The 24712-nt window shown below is 36.7% G+C and overlaps 1 protein-coding gene across 3 annotated transcripts; it reads left to right on the top strand.

Moving 5' to 3' along the window:
• The first annotated feature begins 1529 nt into the window (after positions 1-1529).
• LOC106912044 (major histocompatibility complex class I-related protein 1-like) lies at positions 1530-18620 on the top strand. 3 transcript variants are annotated; one of them, XM_088010484.1, is made up of 12 exons: positions 1530-1678; positions 2873-3133; positions 4084-4362; positions 4625-4924; positions 8467-8478; positions 14793-15059; positions 15300-15578; positions 15671-15970; positions 16679-16774; positions 17790-17807; positions 17963-18043; positions 18533-18620. In XM_088010484.1, the coding sequence occupies exons 1-11, from the start codon at positions 1618-1620 to the stop codon at positions 18013-18015; spliced, it is 1926 nt and encodes a 641-aa protein (XP_087866610.1). In that variant the 5' UTR covers positions 1530-1617; the 3' UTR covers positions 18016-18043; positions 18533-18620. The 3 variants fall into 3 exon arrangements, with proteins under 3 accessions (XP_087866610.1, XP_087866609.1, XP_087866608.1); XM_088010482.1 differs by lacking the exons at positions 1530-1678; positions 2873-3133; positions 4084-4362; positions 4625-4924; positions 8467-8478 and adding an exon at positions 12968-13043; XM_088010483.1 differs by lacking the exons at positions 1530-1678; positions 2873-3133; positions 4084-4362; ... (4 more) ...; positions 17963-18043; positions 18533-18620 and adding an exon at positions 12839-13043 and having other exon boundaries at positions 15671-15978.
• The last annotated feature ends 6092 nt before the right edge of the window (positions 18621-24712 follow it).

Genomic DNA, 24712 nt, shown 5'->3' with positions numbered 1-24712 from the left:
AACACATTATTGCACAAATATATTCATACTTAGGTAAGCGCAAAAATAATTTTTGAAATCTTCACACTAAGATTATTCGCACAAAAAATGAATAAAACCATTAAAAACTACTCAACATTAAGGTTGATTAAGGTATTTCTTTATTAAGAAATACCTTAGTAAATGAAAACAGATGTTTAGCATTTTAAAAGCATTAAGAAAATATATTTAATGGATGATTTAAAATGTTTAAAACCTGATGGAAATATCTGGTCAAACTGGAGCCTTTTTTGAAATTATTCTATTTTTTATCTTTTGAACTAATGAGAAAATGATTGTAATTCAAAATGCTTTAAATTAAATTCACTACAACAACATACACAAACAGAGGACTAATTGTATTTGGTTGCTACGTTGTTCATTTTTCAGGTGTTTAGTTTACTTGAGACAAAGAACTCTGTCATAAATTGCATAGTGATGAATGAATCAGCAATTTAACTGTAAAGTATTACACTTTTTAAGAGTTATAGATATAATAGATAGAAAATTAAGCGTTTTATCAGTTCTGTAGTGCTCATCTTTTCTTGTTCTGTAGATTGATCGAGTAGACCTTGTTTTCTCTCACCCAATAATCACTAGGGTTATTGTCTGATAATAGACATATAAGATCAGCATTTCTAAAATTTGTCTCCTTAAAATGTTGAGCATTTTTTATTTTGGAAAATAAAATATAAGAAGGGGAAGGGAATTTATATATATATAAATTCCCTTCTCACCCTCCGCGGGTGGTCTCTCTCTCTCTCTCTCTTTCATCCTCAGCTCGGGTCCTCTACCAGAGGCCTGGGAGCTTGAGGGTTCTGCGCAGTATCTTGGCTGTGCCTAGAACTGCACATTTCTGGACTGAGATGTCTGATGTTGTTCCTGGGATCTGTTTGAGCCACTGCTCCAGTTTGGGGGTGACTGCCCCGAGGGCCCCGATGACCACAGGCACCACTGTGGTCTTCACCTTCCAGGCCTTCTCCAGTTCCTCTCTGAGGCCCTGGTATTTCTCCAGTTTCTCATGCTCCTTTTTCCTGATGTTGTGGTCACTTGGTATTGCTATATCCACCACAACGGCTTTCCTCTGCTCTTTATCCACCACCACAATGTCCGGTTGGTTCTCCATTACCAACCGGACATATATATATATATATATATATATATATATATATATATATATATATATATATATATATATATATATATATATATATATAATTTGTTTTTTTATGTATATAAATTTTATATATAGAGAAATTCCGATTCACCAAAAAGGGGAGTGGTTATATTGAAACCACGCAAGTAATTTGCGTTTGATACTTTCTCCAAAAAATTCTGTATCACCAGAACAGAAAAAAGTCAGGTTCCATCTTTCCATTAAAGTCGATCTGACAACGTCAACTCAATTTACTTTCACTTTCGTTACCAAACCTCTCTAACACTGTTTAACCCAGTTACAAGTGACGCTTACGCCCTGACGATCCCCTTGGCTCAGGTTAATGCGACGTCCAGGTGCATACCTGTGCTACTTCCTTGTTTTCAGTCTCTTCGCTCGGAAGAGGAATCAAGTAGCTCTAAAGTGGATGTGCAAAAATTGACATGGCCGAAAAAAACACCTTAATTCTTCTGATTCTAGTAGGAATACAAGGGTCTGTGGCAGGTGAGTTCAGAAACTTAAAGATCTAAAGATCAGCATTATTTTAACAACTTTGTGTTATTTTGAGGTTTAATCGATGACAGATCCTGATAATGTATCCTGAGTTTTAAACATTTTACATATGCATTTAATAGAGAATTGTCTAAAATTAAACAAAGTGAGCCATGTACTAAATTGTTTTCTTTGTATTTAACCATTTTGTAATTGTAACCATTATGATTTGACATTTTCTACCCTAGCTCGTTGGATAGGCTACAAACAAAATGGCAGCACGTTAAGTCACAGTACCGTGGTTACTTATGGCTTAGGCTACATGTAAAATAGACGCTAATGGGTTTATCAGGTTTACTCCACAGTGCAATCAACATTCTGAATAAAGTTTGCTAAAATTAGGTCTTTAAATTTTCACCAAAATCTGAAATTTATTTTAGATTTTAATGCTTTTTGAGCACAGTATGAAAAGTATAACTCATGATTTCACATTTGCTTGAAGTTAACAGAGCTCCACATTTTATGTAAAGGTAATAGAAAAACTGTAAGTCTTTAACAGTCTTTCACAAGTTGATCTCAAAGGACTATTATAATGTGGAAAACAACTTACTTTGACAAGCAAAAGATTAGATGAAACACCCAGCTTTTAAAAAGTATTATAAGACAAGTACTATGTACTCAACATTATATAAGTGTCCACTGTAAAAATATAGAAGTACTATCAAAAAGATGAAAATGTCATGTGTTGCGTTAGCGGTGGCAGATGCTGTGAACCCAGGTTGTGATTAAGAAAATGATGATTTTAATGATGATTTGCAGCAGACAGTTCAAAACCAGACAGTCCAGCACAGAAGAACAGAAAGCAATGTTCACTACTGGTAGCACAAAGGATGAAAAAGGCAGCCAAACAGAACAGACAAAATAACTATACAGCTTCGACATACGACCAGGTTGACAAAGACACAGGTGACATTAAATACACAGAGGGTAACCAAGGGAACAAGACACACCTGGGAACAATCAGGGGCAGACAGGACAACACAGAGACTCCACAGAAAACTTAAGAAACACAGGAAAACTCAAATCATGAAAAACCTTCGGAATAATCTTTTAATGTAAAGTTTGGTTATCATTATTATTCTTGATGTTGTTTGGTTTAACTTGTAGAAATTTTTTTAATCATTTTGTTGTTTTGTCTTTTCCCAGTGTCCCACTCTCTGAAGTATTTCTACACTGCGTCCACCCAAGTCCCAGACTTCCCAGAGTTTGTGGTTGTTGCGTTAGTTGATGATGTTCAGATTGCTTATTATGACAGTGTGATTCGGAGAGCAGAGCCCAAACAGGACTGGATGAGGGAGATCACTGATCAGGAGTACTGGGAGAGAGAGACGGGAAACTTTCTGGGTAACCAGCAGATCTTCAAAGCCAACATTGAAATCTTAAAGAAGCGCTTCAATCAAACTGGAGGTTTGTGCTGATTTCACCTTTTATTAATAATTTTTATTGTTGCTAATGGGCAGAAAGACACACTGTTGCTAAACACACACAAACTGGATGGATGGATGGATGGATGGATGGATGGATGGATGGATGGATGGATGATGGATGGATGGATGGATGGATGGATGGATGGATGATGGATGGATGGATGGATGGATGGATGGATGGATGGATGGATGGATGGATGGATGGATGGATGATCCAGTGGGCGGCGCAGGTTGCTACAATCGATAGTAACCACACATACACACTCACTAAAAGGAAACAAATGTATAACACAGTATAACACTTTCATTCTATTGGCTGAGAGGTTGCCAGGCAACAGTACTGTTTTGTTCCACTGTGAGCAGTAAGCAGAGGTTTGCAAGCAGAGCCTTGATCTGAGCAGAAACAAGTTTTGAGCGCTAGGAGAAAGGTTTGAGAAAGCTCAGTGAATATTTGGAAGAGAGCAGAAGTTTTGAGTACAAGCATTACAAGTTTAAAGAAGAAAGACATGAAGTCCTTCTTTCAAACTGAAAATGTAAGCACAAGTATTAAAAGTTTTGAGAAAAAAAAAACATGCAACATTCAGACAGAAAACGTGTTCTCCAAAATTCCCCCATACTTCTCCATGTTTGGTTCTGGGGATAAAAATAAGAGGAAACGACTCGAAAGATAATCTTAGCAAATAAATGATTAATATTGCACGCTGAAAATGCAAAGACAATATATTTGTGACATATAGTCCTGTCAACTAATTACAACTAAAGGTAGATGTAAAAGAAACTGTCAGTGTTCTAGAGATATTAACACAAACTCATGGTTTCAATTTCATATGTTTTATTTTTTGCATGAACTGTCTTATTGCACTAGATCACACTGTTAGAAGCAACTGGCTGTGTTGTAAAGTCACTGGTGTTTCTGTCTCTTTGTCTCAGGAGTGCACATTGTTCAGCACATGTATGGCTGTGAGTGGGATGATGAGACTGCAGAGGTCAAAGGTTATGATCAGTTTGGTTATGATGGAGAAGATTTCATCACACTGAGCCTGGAGACAAAATCCTGGATCGCTCCAACCCGACAAGCTGTCATCACCAAACAGAAATGGGACAATAATGTAGCTTTTGTAAAGAATGAGGAGTCCTACTTAACTCAGATTTGTCCTGAGTGGCTGAAGAAATATGTGAATTATGGGAGGAGCTCATTGATGAAAACAGGTATTACAAACGTTATGTAGTTTGAAATACACAACTACATTAATGTGTGAACCTTGTTTTGTATGAAAATGTCTCCATCACGTTTTTCAAGTAGTTATTGGACTTTGCAACATGTTTTTACTACGTTGTCGTATCATTATCATTTTCCTTCCACATTAGACGACCTTTCACTTTATTTTGAAATGTAATTGGTGTAAATAAATGAGTTGCAAAGAAATTATGTTTTTATTTATTAAAAATGTTTGCTTTATTTACTCTGCAGAGCTTCCCTCAGTGTCTTTGCTCCAGAGGTTTTCCTCCTCTCCAGTCAGCTGCTTCGCTACAGGTTTCTATCCTGACACAGCAGAAATGTCCTGGAGGAAAGATGGAGAGGAGATTCATGATGGTGTGGAAAAAGGAGAGATCCTATCCAACCATGATGGGACCTTCCAGATGAGTATCAACATTTATCTGGAATCTGTTCCACCTGAAGACTGGACCAAGTACGAATGTGTGTTTCTGCTCTCTGGAGTCGAGAGAGACGTCATCAGACTGGAGAAAACCAGAATCAGGACCAATGAATGTAAGTAGTTTGTATAAATTGCCTCATGTATATATAGACAAATATATACTGATTACAATGTTATGTCTGCTTTTCTTGTGTTTTTAGATTTACATTCAGTTTTAGTGTTATTCTACTATTACTATCTACTTCAGTTGTTTGAGCTTCTTTTATTGTTAATCAAAACCCGTTTTTAACAAAAACTTTTATTAATTTTGAGGTTTTAGGTTTTGTTAGACTTTCTATAACCATTCAGTGCATTATTTAATTACCATCTTTATAAAATTTGCAAAATCTCTGTGTATTATAATTTACTTAACATCTAACAATTATAGTAACTGAAAGTAACCAGAACAAGCAAAAGATGAACAAAGCTAAAACCTGGTTTTAGTGTTTAGACAAAATGGGATAAAAAGGATTAACAAAACTTTTCCTCCGCATGAATGTGACCTGGTTTTTCTTCTCAACAGTGAAAAACGTCTCAACAGTGAATAGAAACAGTATGATCATCCCTGTTGTCGTGGTTTTCCTTTGTCTCATTGGTTTGATTATTGGATTCTTTCTTTACCAGAAGAATAAAGGTGAGAGACGGATATGGTGTTTTCCTTTCTTGTGTATTGATTGTTGTTCTTTACCCAGTGAGAATTGGCCTTGGTTAAATGTTAAAGCTTTATATAAACCTAACTTAGAGATGAGTTAATGCCATGTCCATGTGTAACTTTGAATAGACCTATATACTTCATCTAGGTTTAGACCACAAAAACTGAAAATTATATTTAAAAAAATACTATAAACCCTCAAATCAAAGACGGCTTAATTTGATTCAAGATGAATAAACTTAATCCTTTTTACAGTTGTGATATAGTGAAAAAAATGAGAATACTGGGAAATATGATGAGATATTAATTGTCCTGTACTGGAAGGTGAAGACATGCATTTCATTCTAAACATGTAACATTGTTCATCTCTGGGACACAGAACTCGTCTCCTTACTGAGCAGTGTAACGGTTGGCCTTTCCCTTCGTGTCTTTACTTGCATAAATGAACAGATTAACGAGGCATTTCAAGCATCAGAACCACAACCATAATTCTCTTGCTGATATCTTGGCTGATTTCTTTTGACCTTATCATGTCAAACAAATCAGTGCATTTCAGGTGTGGCTTTGAAATAAGTAAAAACATCCACAGGTGTGACTCCAATTAACTCAAATGTATCAGTTAACCTATCAGAAGTTTCTAAAGCTATAGTATAATAAAATCACCTGACCTTCCCTCATTGTTTAAAGAGACAGTGCTCATTCTGTATGTAAACTGTTTACTCTGAAGATGTTAATAGATTAATCTCTGACATATTTTGTCTCTCAATATTGTGATATTTAGGAAATAGAAATAATTTTGGCAGTTCTGACCTGAAACAAGATAAACTGGGTTTGCTATAACAATAGACAGTTAGGGGACAAAGGACTGTCTTTTTATTTGATGTCTGTAAGATTTTTGGCTTCAACTGTTGGATAGTAAGATGTATTTTTAGCAGAACATTTAATGAATGTGAAGTAGAACATGAATTCCAAGTCAGAATAATTCATATTAGATTTTAATCGTTTTCAATATAAGTAAATTTATATTGAACTTTGTCTGAAGAGGAGCAACTACAAATTGTTCTCAATTATCAGATAATTTAAAAGTACAGAGGTAATACTAGGTATTTATACAGATATTGTGAGTCAAATATAATTAACTTAATACCTTATTTGTAGAGTTAGTGAACAGATTTAAGATAATTATATTAAACATAATTATTTAATCTGTTGCTGTCAGTATTTAAAATGTTTGATCACATTTTCTTTGTCTAATTTTGTAGTTTCCTCTGGTCTTTGTGATGTTTGGCACTTATTGTGTTTTCAAAAATTGTCAGACTAATCACATTCTAACACCTGTAACTCTGTGCAATAGGAGTTACAGGACTGTATGAGATGCTGCTGGAGCCAAACCACGACGGAAAAATTTATGATTAAAGAGTTTATTATAAATGTTTGCAATCTCCTTACTTAGGTCAAAAAATAAAATGGGAGAGAGGAGAGTAAATGAAGGGAGACAGTGTTGGAAGTACGAATGCCTGGGCAAGAATTAGATGTGTAGAAATAACAACCACACTGCACAAAGCTTTCAAAGTTTGATATTTAACACTAATATTTTTTACGTGGTTTGTTTTTGGGAGAGAAATAAATCTGTGTTGTGTCCATTTGTTTCTGCTGAACAACCACAGACCACTGAGCTCAGGACCAAAGATTCAGTTTCACTAAAGTTTTTTAGTGAAACTAAACAATAACAATGTGAACTTTGTCAAAGAACCTGAAAAACTATACAAATGTACTTTAAACACAAAATATTTATTTCCTAGGTTCTCAAGACACCAAGATGTCACCATCTTGCCCGGAGGCTTCATCTTTAACTAGTAAAAGTTCAGACGACAGCCAAGGCAGAACCTCAGACAAATCACTGCTGTAGCAAAAAGGTCCCATAGCTATAACTTGATTCTCTTTCACTGTATTGTATACAAACATTGTATAAATATTTCTGCTCATCTGTCTCAAAAGAAAAAAGAAACAAATGTGAACTTTGGACACCAAAGCACCAAAACCAGAGATTTCTTGAGTCTCTGCATCCAAATAAAACATCAGATGTAAATCTTCAGTTATCTATTTTATATTGTTTAGCCTTTCTTTTCAAATATTCTTGCTATTTAGTTTCACATTGCTAAATCCAACAAAAGTTTAATATTTAAAAATATATTTGGCTGTAATTATGGCAGGAGGGATTTGATGACGTTTTCTGCTGTTCAAGCATTTTGTTTAGTTTTAACAAGGTTAAAGCTTTAAAAAAGATAATTTACAATATGTGTTGTTGGAAAATGGTTCTTTATTTGATAAACATAAAAAAAGTAATTTATGATGTTAAGTTTGTATTTTTACAATAGTGTATTTTCTGCCATTATGTTTTTAAAAATATTTGTATTCTTGAAAGGTAAGTTTTTGATGAGGTGGTAAATTTTTTCAAATACAAAAATGTAATTTAATTAGAAAGTAGAAGATAATGGGGAAGATACTGAACAGTTTCTGCCTCTAAATAGAATGTACAGAGTTATTCAAAGAAAGTAAATATGAATGACCTGTGTATCTAGAAGTTGTAAAACATTATTAATTGATTTTCTTTAAAATAGAAAATATTGGACTATCTGCCCCCAAGCAATGTTTTTTTAACTGTCTTTGTTCAGACTGATTGCATCTAGTTTTACCCTCTGCTGTTATCTGTATGCTGTTTTTGTGTCCTATATTTTTATCTTATGTGTTTTTATTCATTTTCCACTGTAAAGCACTTTGTGTATAATAAAATGTAGACAGGTGATTTAATTTTCAATTAGCTCTTACTCTTATTGAACTTCTCTGTCCTGTGGAAACTGATATGAAATTGAAATGTAATTGTCTGAAACAGTTGTTTCTTATTAAGAACCAACAAAGGAAGCAAATTAATTATTGATTTTACTCAATATTGTCTCAGATCAGTAAAGATCCCAGGTCGTTATTCTGCTAATGAGATTGTTTCAGATCACTTATTGGACATTATAATGGCGACGGGGGTTCTGTGTAAAGAAGAAGGGAGATTTTAGGATTCGACTCCAGCATCCTCTAGTATCCTCCAGTAACATGTTTATGTCTCCTGCAAAGCACTTAAGGCACAGTTGCCTATCAATCTATGTATCTGTGTATGAACTTCTGCTTTTGTGTTAGTGATTGGGCGAATGCTGCTATGGTAAAATGCTCCATCAGACCATTCACATTATCTTATACTCCACATGTATAACTGAAACACAGAAATGTGACTGAGTAGTTGATTTTAACCGATCTGAGCCATAAATACTTCAGTTTAAGCCTAATTCTGTTACTCCAACCTAATTATGATGGATCATCATAATTACGTCCAAAAACCATGAATCCCATAGTACTTTGAGGAGGAGGTTCTTGATGCAATCAAAATAAAAAGAGTTTTCCGGTTTCAAAAATAATTTTCTTGTAAAAATAAAAGAAAAATCTCTGAGTTGACTTCATACATAAATTCAAATATTAAAGTTTTGTGGTAGAAAAACAGTTTCACTCCTTCACCAAACAATCAGATCAACCACAGCAGCTGCTTCTGCTTGTTAATCACAGCAAGAGGCTGACCTGACAAGGAGGAGGGCCAAAGCAAAATAAATCAAAAATAAAAATAGATCATAACTTTTTACCATTAGCATAATTTTGCATAAAGAACTATCATTTAGCAAATAATAAATTAGACTAATTCTTAATCAGGGCCAGTACCAACTGTAGCACTGAAACTGTAGTTCATTATCAAATAACAAAAACTTCCAGTAATTCTCCAGAATGTGTGGAATTTAAATATTCTGTTTGGCATCCAGTATGAGTGTAGTTGATTAAATCCTAAGTCTTTTTTGAAAATTAGAAGAGCTTTAAATTTCTGCTTTTCCAATATTCCTTAAAGTGTTGCCATGGTGACACTCATTGCTTGTTCTCCAAAACTGTCTTTTTCAATTAAATTCAAATTTGCTGTAGAAGCATCTATCAGAAATGGTTCTGTTTCACTTTTCACAGGAAAATTAGTCTCAAACACATAAGACTCAGCACCGACACAGTGAAAGTAGAAATTAAATCTGGCTGTGGGTGAGTGGAGCAGCTCAAAATACATTAGTTCTGTCTTTATGAACTCACATGTGACATAAAACCCCCATAAATTAAATAAAAAGTTAGAAATATGAACATTAACTCATATTTTGCAGGAATTCATCTCTGCCATGCAGAATCCCCTGATTAGATTCTGGATTACAACAGAAAATCTCCTGTTCTGCACTTTATTTAATTTATATACTTTAAATACTTGATAAAGTATTTTTGAGTCTAAATTTAATTGAGTCCTACAACAATTAAACTGCTGTAAAAAAAGATGCTGTGATGTTGAAGATGATGATGACTGCAGGATGAAACTGGATAAGGAAAAACACAAACTGTCAAATTATAACAGCAAAACAACACTAGCAACAGTATTAGCTCTTAGAAAGTAAATGATTCTGATCTCAGAAACTAGAGGCAGATTTATAACAAAATGAAAACAAATCTAAAAGCAGGAAGCAGAGCAGAGTGAAGGTAGAGAAATCCAAACAATCTTCGTAATAGAGGAAGACAGAAACATGAAAGCTGCTGAAACAGAGAAAAAAAAAGTTCATACCGGTCTTTACAAATCTGTACAAAAAGTGAACAGAGAGACTGGTGATCAGTGGAAGATCAGGCGTCGCTAAGAAATATATCAGGGAGGAATCAGGTCCAGGTTGTGGAAGTTTTTAACAGGCAGGGAGTGAGAAAGACAAATTGTCATGCGATACAGAGAAAAAAAATCACTTTCTTCCTACATAGAGATAAAGTTCCTGCAGAGAAGACAGAGACTGTTTCTGCTGTATCTGATGTTTTATGCACAAAACCTGGATCTCCACTGTCTGCACTCATTTCTATGTGTTTTACTGTTTTATGCTTAAGAGTCAACAGAATGACCTTTGGTAACTGTTACTCAGTTTATAGTCCAAAGCTGTGAGCAGACCTCAGCTACAGTTCATCCAGTCACTCATAAACTCACATTGATGAACTGAAAACAAACATCAGAGACTCACAAGTTAAAATAGGAAACTAAAGAATAACTGCAGGAAAACAAAGACATGCTAATAATAAAGTGCTAAAGGAAGAACTATAGCACTATATGTTCACATGTTCTGCTTATATCTGCTAACATTACTGTTAATAACTTTTAGTAATTATAATGTGTAAAGCATAAATTAATTCCTTAGAAAGCTTTTTTAGCAGGCTATAAGTGACAAAGGTACGTAGAGTCAACATGTGGACTTCATTTTCCTCTCTGAATTATAACTGTCTTCTAACTAGTAATATTATGTTCAAGCCAAACAGAAATAAAACAAAAATAACTGTTCCTCCAACATTTATGATAAAACCAAAAAGAAAAGTTCCCCAGATTTATGATAATATCATCTTCTTCCAACTCTTGTCCAAACAACAGAGTCAGGATTTACTGTCACCTTCATTATAAACGTCATCATGTTGTGTAACCCAGGTGAGTGACGCTGACAACCCGGATTCTCTCATTGGTTCCTCTGAAAGGTGAACTTTACATTCCCAACTGTTCTTCCTTCTGTTTTCCAGAGTCTCTTCAGAAAGGAAGAGGAGGAAAAATGTTTTCAACTCTTTATAGAAATGTAGACATAAAATGGCTAAAATGAGCATCTGGTCTATTTTCCTGTTTTTACAGGGAATTCAAAGCGCAATATCAGGTGAGTCAGAAATATATAAATATATTCAGCCTCAACTTGTGTAGTTCTGAAAGAGGTTTCTGATGTGTGTTTAATATTTAACTCCTTTTGAGAAAATTGATTGTTTATAAATTAAAAACATTTTCTTAAATAGTTTTCTTTAAAAATCTAATTATTTTTCATCACATTTAGTGTTTTTGTGTAATTATTTAGGATTAATCAATGCATCTGTGATTTTTTTCTTCCAAAATAGAAACATATTGCTCTGCTGCACCATGTACATTATATGTGTAATGGGCTCTTATGAGTTAACCAGTTTACAGTGTTGTGTAGAGCAGAGTTTCAGTAGAAATATTTATTCTTATCGGTTCTGTTCTGCTGTGACTCTACGCAACATTTACGGTCCAGAGAAATAAACTCGTGGTGCTTTCAAGTGCACCTTGAACCAAAGGTTAAAGGTTTATTATATTACATTCTAACAATTACTTCCTGAAAAACACCCGATAATGTTCAAGCTATTTTACAAAACCAAACTTAAGTCATTCTGTCAAAGAACCGAAGCTGTTTTGGAAGCAATAAGTGGTCAGACTAAGATTTGGTTTAGATTTTTTTTTAGCTCAATTTGTTTCTCTGCATTGGTAAAAGGAACCAATCTGAAATATCCACAAAGTTCTGCAGAGTGGTACCTTTCTAAAAGTACTGACTGTAAATCATAACTGTTAGCTTTTTATTGGCTGTCACTAATAGTTTCCTATGATATGAATGAGGGTAATTCAGACATGATTCTAACATTCAAGTCGTTGAGAAACTGGAAATTGTAGTTAAAGACTGACTTAGTGACTTAGACTCATGTAGCTGCCAGTTACAGATTTCTTTCTTTTTATAATCTCAGTTATAAAGTATAATTTATAATATTAATACTAAAATTAAAAACATGTCTTAAATGTCGAGGCAGGCATATTTCCTTTCTCAAAAAATGAGAACAATATTTCACTACCCACCAGTTAATTTATGCATTTATGCATTTATTTAAGACATTTAACCAAGAAATGAATTATCCATTCATAATAAAAAGTAGTTCTTACATATATGTATTAAGTGTAAATGCAGCACCTTATTACCTATTACCAACACAAATACATGCAAATACACGACTTGTTTGGTGAGTATCAGATTGAAAAAGGATATGAAGCAATACCCATTTTCAGACTGAAACCTGTAGAAACCTGTCATAACCTGTAGATTATGACAGGAATAATCTTTCTATTTAATATATATATATGTGTGTGTATATATATATATATATACATATATATGAAATGAAATGAAATGAAAAGTAGCAATGTATTTCATAAAAGTTTTTTTATTTTAAAAAGGTACTTTTAATTTAAACAACAATCCCCACCAGAATATATATTAAAGTTTATTGAAAAGGATTTTAATTAGATTAGAATGTCCTTCTATAGTGGAAACCCAGGGTCTGTTGAATTAACAGTTAAGATACTTAAAGTTTAATTTTCACTTGCCATCTGGTATAAACCCCTGATTAAACAGGTTGGTGTTTCATTTTCGGTGAGGTTGTTTTAAACCAACTTTAAGAAACTGGTGACTAATTTAGGGAACTTTGTAGCTGACCTGCTTCCTCATTTTGTCAAACTGGCTTTAGAAGAAGGGAGGAAATCACAGGCTGTTATTCAAAATGTGGAGTCAAAATGGCTGCAGTGAGGATATTAATCCTTCTGATTTTACTGGAATTAAAAGAAACAGAACCAGGTGAGTCACTAATCTATAGATCAGACATCTCTAACAACCATTTACTGATGCGCTGTCCTGAAAGGTGAATATTTAAGTCCCTTACTTAAGGAATCTGGTCTAATGATAGATGAGGTAATTTTTTCTATATTATTATTGGTAAATAGTGGCATATTTAGTCAAAGTGGGGAAGTACAGCTGAAGTTTATATGGCTGTCTTTTAAACACCTTTCTTGTCCGAAGCTGGTGAAATTTTGTCTTTTTTTATTCTGAATATTCAGTGTCTCCTCATAAATATGTACCCAACCTGTCACTGTGTTGTCCTGTCAGATTAAAAGACTTGCTACTGATTTCCAAGGGGTGTGACCTCCAGAAGTTGTCAGATATTTTCAGATAGAGTAAAGCAAATAGAGTGAAGCATTTTCTCTCAAGAAGACCAGACTTGTAGACATGATTAAAAGCCAAACATCAGTGTTTCTATAATAGTCCTTGTGTCTTTCTACTATACTACATATGTAAAAGTTTTACATCTTGCTATGCTTTTGTTTTGTCTTTTAGTATGTTTTATAGTGTTAAAGACTCATTGAAGAGTCTGAATGTTACAGAGTTCAGAATTTGCTTATACATATCACTTGCCTCCATCCAAATAAATGATAAAGAAAGAAATAAACATATAAGTCCCAAAAGGACCTGATGTAGTTTTGGTTCCTCTCTGGTTGGCAAAACAGAAACATTTCTATAAGGAAGCAGAAAATCTAAAGTGAATGTAAACACATTCATTCAACTCTAATTATTTTTCACTCTTAAGTCATTTAGGTTAATTAACTTATTATATTTTAATAGAAAGTCCACGTAAATCCAACATGCAGTTTTCAAAATGAGGATTTAAATTCTTAAGGGGAAAAAGCTTTCCAACCCAATCTGGGTTTAATTGAAAAGCTTTTTGCCCCTAAATTTATTACCATTTATGCTTCTGTAATTGGCTATAACTGCCACTGACCATTTGCAATGACTAAAAAAAACAGATTTTTATCACTGTGAAGGAGTTTCTTTGCAGAATTGTTTTAATTCAGGCAGAATGGGGGATTTTCAAACATTTAAGTTCATGCCACAGCATCTCAGTTGGTTTTAAGTTACTACTTTGAGCAGGAAAGTCCAAGACTTTTGTTTTTTAGCACTTTTAAAAGTGGACTTCCTAATCTGGTTTGCATTGTTGTCTTTCTGCATAAAGTTGAGTTTAAGTTTACAAAATGATGGACGGATGTTCTTTATGAAGGAGAAAGTAGAATTAATGGCTCTAATCAACTACTGACAGTCACCCAGGTAGAAGCAGCCCAAGACCAACACACCGCCATCATTATTGGCTTGTTCTTCATGAAATGGTATTTCAGAAAGGTTCATTCAATGCTTATTCATTAGTAAGCAAGTCAGGCAATTATCTTTTTGTTTTTATATAACTTTTTTCCTTACAAAGACGCGAAAGCAAAAGTAGGGGACAAATGATTTTTCACAGCAATGTATGCTGAAAACCTATTTATCAATTAGAAACCAAACTGTTCTTCCTCTGTAAAAATATTCAAAACTTCTAAAGAAACCTAAATGCCTTTAATGCAGCTGGAAGCTACTGTTTTTATGTGTTTGAAATGAATTTTTAAATACTGGATATTTTTGTGAACATTATTAACATGGGACACATTAAACACACATTAGTTAATGGTTTTAATACTGCTTCAATTTTAACCCACTTATGTTGTGAGTCTTTTATTACAGCGATCCACTCTCTGAGGTATTTCTACTCAGCATCTTCAGGATTACCAGACGTCCCATCGTACATGTCTGCTGGTTTTCTGGATGATGTTCAGATCAGTTACTGTGACAGCAGAAACAACAGAAACATTCCTAAACAGGACTGGATGAACAATGTTAGCTCAGATAATCCACATTACTGGGAGGAGGAAACTCTAACATGTCTGGCTAAACAGGAAACTCTCAAAGAAAACATTGAAATTGCAAAACTGCGTTTAAACCAGACTGGAGGTTTGTTCAAGTTTCACTTCTTACATGTCACATGATTTACTTTAATTGCTTTTGCTAAAGTTTCATTAAACTGATTTTTAAATAATGTTTCCAAACTCCTTTTACACTCTTCAGAAATGTTTCTGAATAAGGAAAAAAAATTTTCTTGACATTAAACTATTGACATTTTTACAGTAAACATTAAATTTAGACATGAGAAACTGTGTTGTAAACTTACTGACTGGTGTCTCTTTGTCTCAGGAGTTCACGTCTACCAGCACATATATGGCTGTGACTGGGATAATGAGACTGGAGAGGTCAAAGGTTATGATCAGATAGGTTATGATGGAGAGGATTTCATAGCTCTGGACCTGAACACATCATTATGGATCGCTGCAAAGCCAGAAGCTGTGGTCACCAAACACAAGTGGGATAAAAATAAATACGCTTTACAATATGAGAAGTTTTACTTCTTAAAAGTTTGTGTTGAGTGGCTGAAGAAGTATGAGAGAAGTGGGAGGAGATCTCTGATAAAAACAGGTATTACATCCAGTTTCACATACACAACTACATTTACATGGTCTCGACTCTCAGGTAAATGTTTTTTGTTTTGTGTTTTTCATGTTCCTCAGTTCTTCCCTCAGTGTCTCTCCTCCAGAAGTCTTCCTCCTCTCCAGTCAGTTGCCTTGCTACAGGTTTCTATCCCAACAAAGCTGAAATATTCTGGAGAAAATGTGAAAAACAGATTCATAAGGGAGTGGAAACAGGAGAAATCCTCCCTAACAATGATGGGACCTTCCAGATGAGCGTTCACATCGATCTGTCATCTGTTGCACCTGAAGACTGGAGCAATTATGAATGTGTGTTTCAGCTCTCTGGAGTGAATAGCATCATTCATAGACTGGAGAAGACAAGAATCTTGACCAATGAATGTAAGTAATTATTTAAAATGCCACATTTATTTATAATACTTGTTAATTAAAAAAATCTGTCTACCTTGTTTGTGTTTTTAGATTTACCTTCAGTTTTAGGGCTTAGAATCAAAAGCAGTTTTTCTTTCTGAGGTTTGTTTTAGATGGATGTACTGCAAGATAAATGTTAAAACAAGTGATTTGCTGCTAATACAATCTACTCCAGTTGTTTATGCATCTTTTTATTATTAATCAATGACAAATTCAACAAAACCTTTCCAGTTAATTAATGTTCATATTTCAGGTTATATAAGATTTTAATTAACAACATTATAACACTTGAAAGTTGCTGTAAATTATTAATGAAATAACAACTTACAAGTATAGTTACTGAAAGAAAATACATTGAGGGCTGGAAACTGGAACAAAAGATGAACAAAACAAAAACCTGATCATGGTGTTTAAATGAACTGGGATGAAAGATATGAAAGAACCTGTGACTGTAAACCAGGGGTGTCCAAAGTCGGTCCGGCATCCTGCATGTCTTAGTTCTCTCCCTGGTTTAACACACCTGGATCCAATGATGTCTCATTAGAAGCCTAAGAGGAACATTGACCTGCTGAAAAGGTTGTTACTCCAACCAGGGAGAGAATAAAACATGCAGGATGCCGGGCCTTCAGGACCCGCCCCTGGTTTACATGATTGTAACCTGGTTTGTTTTCTCAACAGCAAATATCATCATTGTGATCATCCCTGTTGTTGCTGCTGTGGCTGTTCTTGGTCTCATTGCTGTGATTGGATTCATTGTTTACAAGAAGAAGAACGGTGAGTTGGTCAATTTCTTTCTTTGTTTTTCTGTATTTTGATTGTTGAGCTTTAACAAGTGAGAAACAGACCTGCTTAAACATTGAAGCTTTATATCAACTTTAGACAGTGTCACACTGATGTTTAGCCATCATTTAGACCTACGGATTTGTTCTGGGTTTAAACCAAACAACACTTTCTAGTCTAAAAGTAATCTAAATTTAGATTTAGGGCCATGCAACACAAATGTGGAAGTGACAGAAAACTTAATAAAACATTCATAGCTGCATTTGAGTTAGTATGAAAAAATTTGATCCTTTTTTCAGATGTGATATTATTGCAATTAGGTTAAGTTTGCATAAAAAGGATCAGCATTTTCTTTATTTGAGAACTAAAACTTTAAAGGATAGCGGTAAATATGATTATAATATTTGTACTTGAAGACTGGAACCTGCATTTTAATTTAAATCATCCTTAAACATTTGAGCTGCACATCCTGCTGTTTGCTGAATATGACCAGATATGAAGTGCCATTAGTTTTCTTAAAAATTCAAATGTCAGTTAATCAGCATCATAATTTCTAAACTGAGCTCCTCTGTGACTGAGTTTGTTTGTAACAGATTATTCAGAGCTCATAGATTATCTCTGAGGCAGGTCAGAAACTGATCATTTCTAATTGTAAAAACTGTTCTCAGTTCACACACAAGAATAAAATCAGACCTGCTAAATCTGCTGAATTAATAGATTACTAGTCCAATTAATGACATTCTATAGTATTACTGGTAGGAGACAGTAGCTAAGGAATAGTCTTTTTTTTAATTATGATAAATCTGATGATGTCAGCTAAAACCAATTGTTGATGTCAAAACGTATCGCATTCAAACCAAATATCTACCAAATCTAGCCTAGAGGACAATAAATTATTTGGATGCAGGTTCATCTAAGAATGATCACTGGGTTGTATCTGTAGTAGAGAATGGCAGAATTGAAAGGATTTTTTTAAGGCAAAATTTAAAGTTCTTTCTATTTGTTTCAGCCAAACGTCCACCTTTTCGTAAGTAAAGCCTCTCACTATTTAATCTGTTTTTATCCTCAACTCTGTAATTTCCTAAAGTTTTTCTATTTTATATTGCATCCTCAGAATATTTTCCATACATTTTACATCGATTTATAGCAGAACATTTATTCACACGCTTTCTGACGTTGCAGCTGTGGTGAACGGTCTGCCTCCAGAGGAAACCCAGTTTCTGCCACACGCATGAAAAAGCAGAAACAGACAAATACAAACAAGTGAGTCGCTGAATGTTGAATAAAGCTTATTTTATTAAACATAAGACCTGCATGTAAAAACATTTTAATACCTGTAAAAGTTGGAGGAATGTTTGAAAAAAGAAAAAAACATTGACAGTTTTACATCGGACATTTTTAAATGTAAAGCTCTATTCTCTTAAATTTCCACTTTTGGAGGATGTGTCATGATCCGTGTTTATTTTTGAGATTTTCTGTGTTCAGTCCCGTTTTCCTGTAAGTCTCTGTCCTGTCCTCCCCCTTGATTGTTTCCCAGGTGTGTCTCATCCCCTTGATTACCCCGTGTGTATTTAAACCCACCTGTTGTCCTTGTCTCTTGTTGGATCCTTGTCATATGTCATGTGTTGCCTGTTTCTCCATGCTGTTCTCCGTTGTTCTGAGCCTTGGACTGTTATCATTAAACTCATCATTTTCACCATAACCTGGGTCTCTGCGTCTCTCCTCACCACCTACCACCACTACTTACGACAGAAGGATCCGACCACACTTCGGTGAGGAACCTTACCAACAGCATGGACACCAGAACTAACCCTTGGTGGGGTACACGTTTGGTGCTGACGTCGCCATGCACCGTACCGCCCATGTGAGCTTCACCTCCTGTGCCATGGGTGGCCCCCGGACTGTTTCTCTGTGTTTAGGTCCCTGTTTGTATTTAGTTTTGTTTCTGGACTCTGGCCCTCCTGCAGTCACCCCTCCGCCCACCCTGTTGGGTCGTTTTTTGTTTGGTTCTGTTTCTGGACTCTGGCCCTCCTGCCGTCACCCCTCCGCCCACCCTGTTGAGTCGTTTTTGGGTTTTGGACTTTTCTGTTGGGCGTCTGGTAGCCGCCCCTTGAGGAGGGGGTACTGTCATGATCCGTGTTTCTGTGTGTTTATTTTTGAGATTTTCTGTGTTCAGTCCCATTTTCCTGTAAGTCTCTGTCCTGTCCTCCCCGTTGTTTCCCAGGTGTGTCTCATCCCCTTGATTACCCCGTGTGTATTTAAACCCACCTGTTGTCCTTGTCTCTCGTCAGATCCTTGTCGTAAGTCATGTGTTGCCTGTTTCTCTGTTGTTCTGAGCCTTGGACTATTATTGTAATGTTTTAAAGAACAGAGGAGGCTCCGGCCATTTCCGTATCTCTTTATTGTTGTGCTAGACCCAAAGTAACCACAGAGTGCCAGCTTGCACGTGTCACAAAAAAGGACTGTACCAACTCAGGTAAACTGGGGAGGAGGAATACACCACATTATCCCCCTTTTAAAATGAAAATAACATTTTTATCTAATTAACTAAAATATACTAAGGTCACTTATTCCAGCTTAAGTGCATTTCCATGAAGAACCAAACAATAACCCAAATATGTATTTACTCGATAAATCAAGACATTTTTCTTTCTCTTTACCTCTGCATCTAACTCAAATGTAACCCTTAATACAACATGAATAATAATGGAACATAACATGCAAAACTATTGTGCTTAGATGAACACAAGGCTATTCAAGATATCGTTTTGGTGTCTTCCGTGGTCATGTTGAATGCCTCACCACCACTGAAGGACCTGGGGAAACAGGGGGTTGCAGCACAGAGTCCAGAGCACTTTGTTCAGGTGTAATGCTTACATCACTTTGCTCTTGTGTTGGTGTTTCAGAGTCATCGGTATTTGCCAAAGCTGCCAAAGCTACAGCTTTGGCACGAAGCTGATCCCCATGTCTTCTGTGCACAGTGTTTGAGTAGTGCTCTTTCACTTTATAAGAGACTGGACCAGTTTGTCTTAGAACCTGTCCAGGTATCCACTTGTGAACTCCTCCCCCAGTGTTGCGAAGATACACAGCATCATCCACAGAAAAGGAACGGTCCACAGCTGTGAAGTCATGTTGAGCTTTTTGCCGATACTGTTTCCTGCGAACAGTCTCCTTGGTGTCAGGTTTGATGAAATCCAGTCTGGTACGAATGTGTCTGTGCAAGAACAATTCTGCTGGAGACTGACCCGTTGTACAATTTGGTGTAACACGGTACTGCAGCAAAAACAATGAAAGTTTGTCCTCAATGCTGCATGAGTGGTTTGCAAGCTTTTTCATGCCTACTTTGAACGTCTGCACATACCTTTCAGCCAAATCGTTTGTGGCAGGATGTCCTGGTGCACTTGTGTGCAAAATGCCATTTTGTGTCACAAATGTTTGGAACTCTGCAGAAGTGAAGGTGGTGGCATTGTCTGTGACTATTTGTTCAGGAAGTCCATATGAAGCAAACAGTCTCTTCAGCTTAGTCACTGTGGCTTGTGATGTAATGTGTGGCATACGAAATACCTCCAACCACTTTGAATATGAATCGACCACGATCATGAACATGCTATCGAGGAAAGGTCCAGCAAAGTCAATATGCAGTCTTTTCCAGGATTCACCTGGGAACTACCAGGGATGCAGTGGAACATCCTGTGGCATCTTCTGTTCCATCTGACACGTTTCACATGTTTTGCAGACCTGTTCCAGGTCATGATCCAGATTTGGCCACCAAACATTTGCGAGCTAAGGCCTTGGATTTCACAATTCTTTGGTGACCAGAGTGAATCTCATTTAACACAGCCTTTCTCATTTTTGAGGGTATAATCACTCTGGTTCCCCACAAAACACAACCCATCTCTGTTGAAAGCTCATTCCTCTTGTTGTGATAAGCCTTTAAACTCTCATCTGTAACAGTAGGCCAGCCTTCCATGACATACTGGTAAACCCTTGACAAGTCTATGTCTGTACGTGTGGCCCGGGCGACCTGGATTGCATTTAGTGGAGCTCCTCGCAAATGCTCAGTTAGCAGTGAATGTACTGTTGCCGAACTCGATGCTGTTCCGGTGTCGCTCGTTTCTGGCAGAGGACAATGAGAGAGCCCATCTGCATTGCTGTGTTCTGCTGATTTCTTGAAAACGATGTGGTAATCATATGCTGACAATATGATAGCCCACCTTTGAATGCGTGCTGCAGCTAGGGTAGGTAGGTTCTTGTGCTCACCAAAGAGTGTCAGCAGGGGGCGATGATCTGTTGCTAAAGTGAAATGCCTACCCCATAGGTACTGGTGAAACTTTTTTACTCCATAAATCAGTCCTAGAGCTTCTTTTTCTATTTGAGAGTACTTTTTTTCTGCTGGGGACAGCGTTCGGGAAGCGTATGCAATTGGTCTCTCCTCCCCACTTGGCATTGTGTGCTGTATAACTGCACCAATGCCATATGCAGAAGCATCACATGCTAAAGTGAGTGGCAGGTTGGGGTCAAAGTGCGCCAGGACCCGATCACTTGTCAGCAGACCTTTGCACCTGTTGGACGCTGCCTGCTCTGGTTCAGTCCATCTCCAAGTCACACTGTCTTTCAGTAACTTGTAAAGTGGAGCTAGGGCCGTGCTTTGCATTGGCACAAATCTCCCATACTAGTTAACAAGCCCCAGGAACGCTTGAAGTTCTTTCGTTCTTTCACATTAGTAGGAGCGGGAGCATCCTGTATCACCCTCACTTTTTCCTCTGAAGGGTGGACTCCATGTTCATCCAGGACATGTCCCAGATACTCAATTTGTGGCTTGTTAAACTCACACTTGGAACGTTTCACTCGCAAGCCATTTTCCTGAAGGCGTCGCAGAACCTTTTCCAGGTTGCATAGATGTTCTGCTTTTGAGTGTCCAGTGATAAGCAAGTCATCCAGGTAGACCACCACTGGTAACCCTTTCATTATGTTTTCCATAATGCGCTGAAAAATAGATGGAGCTGTGCTGATTCCAAAAGGAAGCCTGTTGTAAACAAACAGTCCTTTATGAGTATTGATAGTTGTGTACTTCTTAGAATCTTCATTCAACAGTACTTGTTGATAGGCTGCTGCCAGATCTATCTTCGAGAAGTACTTTCCCCCACTGAGAGTCGCTAGAAGTTCCTCCAAACGGTGGAAGGGGGTATGTATCGGCTTCAAGGGCTTGGTTCACCGACACTTTGTAATCCCCACATAAGCGGATGGAAGCGTCCCTCTTTAGCACTGGCATTATGGGTGCTGCCCACTCGCTGTCTCACAGGTGTAATGATGTTACATTTTTCCAGTCTTTCAAGTTCTTTCTCCACCTTTTCCTTCATTGCAAATGGGAGAGGCCTGTGTTCACAAAATTTAGACGGCACCTCAGGTCTGACCACGATGGTAGCTGTAATGTCTTTCAATGTGCCCAACTCATCCTTACATACATCACTGTAAGCATCCAAAAGCTCATTGAGCAATAAGTGTTTTAGCTGACCCATGTATCTGCTGCCAGTTAAGCTGGAGTTTTGTCAACCAGTTCCTTCCACACATTGAAGCACCATGTCCCCTAATCAACAGTGGCAAATCTATGACTTGGTCTTCATACTCCACTTTTGCTACAAAGTGTCCTAAAACACTTATACATCCTCCATTGTAAGCTTTGAGCTTCACTTTAGCTGGCTGCAAAGGCAGGTGAGAGAACTTCTTCAAGTATGTAGGATATGAAATGACACTCTTTGCTGCTCCTGTGTCAATTTCCATTTCCAAATCAACATTGTCAACTGCAAATGTTGCTTTATATCGTTCATCATCCTCAGCATTAACAGTCAAAATGGCTAACTCCTCTTCAGGGTCTTCCTCAGCTGTCACATACTTTGTCTCTCTGCTGCTCCTGTTTGGCACAATCTTTTCATGACTCTTTTGCACTTTAGCTCGACATGCTTTCCTAATATGTCCAATCTTTCCACAATTATGGCATTTAGTCTCTTTGAAATGACATTCATTTGCACTGTGATTTTTTTTTTCTCCCTTGCATATGTAGCACATATTTGTTTTTACGGGCCTCACCTTGTGAATGTTTGCCTCACTAGCCCATTCACCTTCGGCGCCTCTCAGCTCTCGAGTGTCTCTGTCTGCAGTCTCCATATTGAGAGCAATCTCAAAAGCTTTGGCGAAGGTCGGTCCTCCGAAAGCAACCTCCTCTGGCATGCTTCGTTTTTAATTCCACTTACGAACCAATCCCCGAATCGCTGAATCCAGCGACGCACCAAAATCACAGTTAGCTGCTTGTTGTTTTAGCTCTGCGACATACTGGCCAACAGTTTGACTCGCCTTTTGGTTGCATCTATTAAAACGGAAACGTTCAGGAACCAATAAGGGCTTGGGTTCATAGTGTTCTTTCAAAATGTCCACAATATCGCCAAAAGTCTTGTCTTTTGGTTTTTCGGGCTGTACTAAGTTTCGTAAAAGTCCGTATGCTTTAGCACCCATTACACTTAGCAACACCGCCACGTGCTTTTCTTCGTCAATGTCGTTAGCTTCCAGGTACTGCTCTAGCCGCTCAATATAAGCTGTCCACGGCTCAACCTCCGGTCTGAAGTCATCTATCTTGCCAACCTGAGCCATTGTACTCACTAGTACTGACACTTGACGTCTTCTCTCCAAAAAATATCCTCGTCGCCAGTTGTAATGTCTTAAAAAACAGAGGAGATTCCGGCCATTTCCGCATCTCTTTATTGTTGTGCTAGACCCGAAGTAACCACAGAGTGCCAGCTTGCACGCGTCACAAAAAAGGACTGTACCAACTCAGGTAAACTGAGGAGGAGGAATACGCCACAGTTATCATTAAACTCATCATTTTCACCATAACCTGGGTCTCTGCGTCTCTCCTCACCACCTACCACCACTACTTATGACAGGATGGTTATTCAGTTTTACTCCTTGGAAAAGATAATGGATATGACCCAACTATTTTCTAACTGAACATTCTGCCTTTGTAAAGCATACATAAAAAAGGTGCATATTATTATTATCAGTAGAATGTTTTTATGGATCATATAGAATAACTCAACGTTGATAAAAACTGATTTGTAATTTCCATTTCCATAGCAAAACTATTCAGTAGTGTAAAATTCTTCAGTTAAAAGAGAGATTGCTGGGTAAATGAAGGGAAAAATGACCAATTATAAATATGTATAAAACAGTTTAGAAGATTCGAAAACTGAACGAAGAAGCTTTAACATGGAGCTTCAAAAGATGTGGTTGGATTTTAATTAAGCCTTAGGAGTCTGGGGTCTAAATGGCCATCCCCGCGAGCAGTCTCTCTTCTCAGTGCGTCAGAGCTCGCTCTGAAGCCATGTAGCCATAGCTAGCAAAACTACTACCAACACTGCACACACCACGAACTCTAACACACTTATAGTGTAAAAAACCCATTGAAACACTCTTAGTAAAATCCACAGCATCACTGCGCCCTAGTCTCTTCCCTTACCCAAAACTCTCCACAGCGTCTCACATCACGTGTCTCCGTTCTACCTAGCAACAGACCAACAACATATTTTCATTGGTTGTTTCGACATGTAAATAAATAACAATGGCTCTCCTTGTGTATTTGTCTCAATAGAAAAAAGAAACAAATGTGGATTTTGGACACTAAGGCACCAAAACCAGAGAATCATTGAGTCTTTCCAGTCAAATTAAACATCAGATCTACATCTTCTGTGTTCTGTTTTATATTGTTTAGTCTTTTTCTTCAAATATTCTTGCTGTTTAGTTTCACATTGTTAAATCCAACTAATGTTAAATATTTAAAAAATATATTTTGCTGTAATTATGTCAGAAGGGACTCAACTCTGATTCTGCTGTTCAAGCTGTTTTTTTATTTAAAAAGATTAAAGCTTTTTAAAAAGATCA

This window comes from Poecilia mexicana, unplaced genomic scaffold (genome assembly GCF_051168715.1).
Source record: "Poecilia mexicana isolate PSO_F unplaced genomic scaffold, ASM5116871v1 scaffold_11, whole genome shotgun sequence".
In the NCBI taxonomy this organism is placed as follows: Eukaryota; Metazoa; Chordata; class Actinopteri; order Cyprinodontiformes; family Poeciliidae; genus Poecilia; species Poecilia mexicana.
The sequence above is the reverse complement of the archived record's forward strand: the minus strand, read 5'-3'. Positions and strand labels throughout refer to the sequence as shown.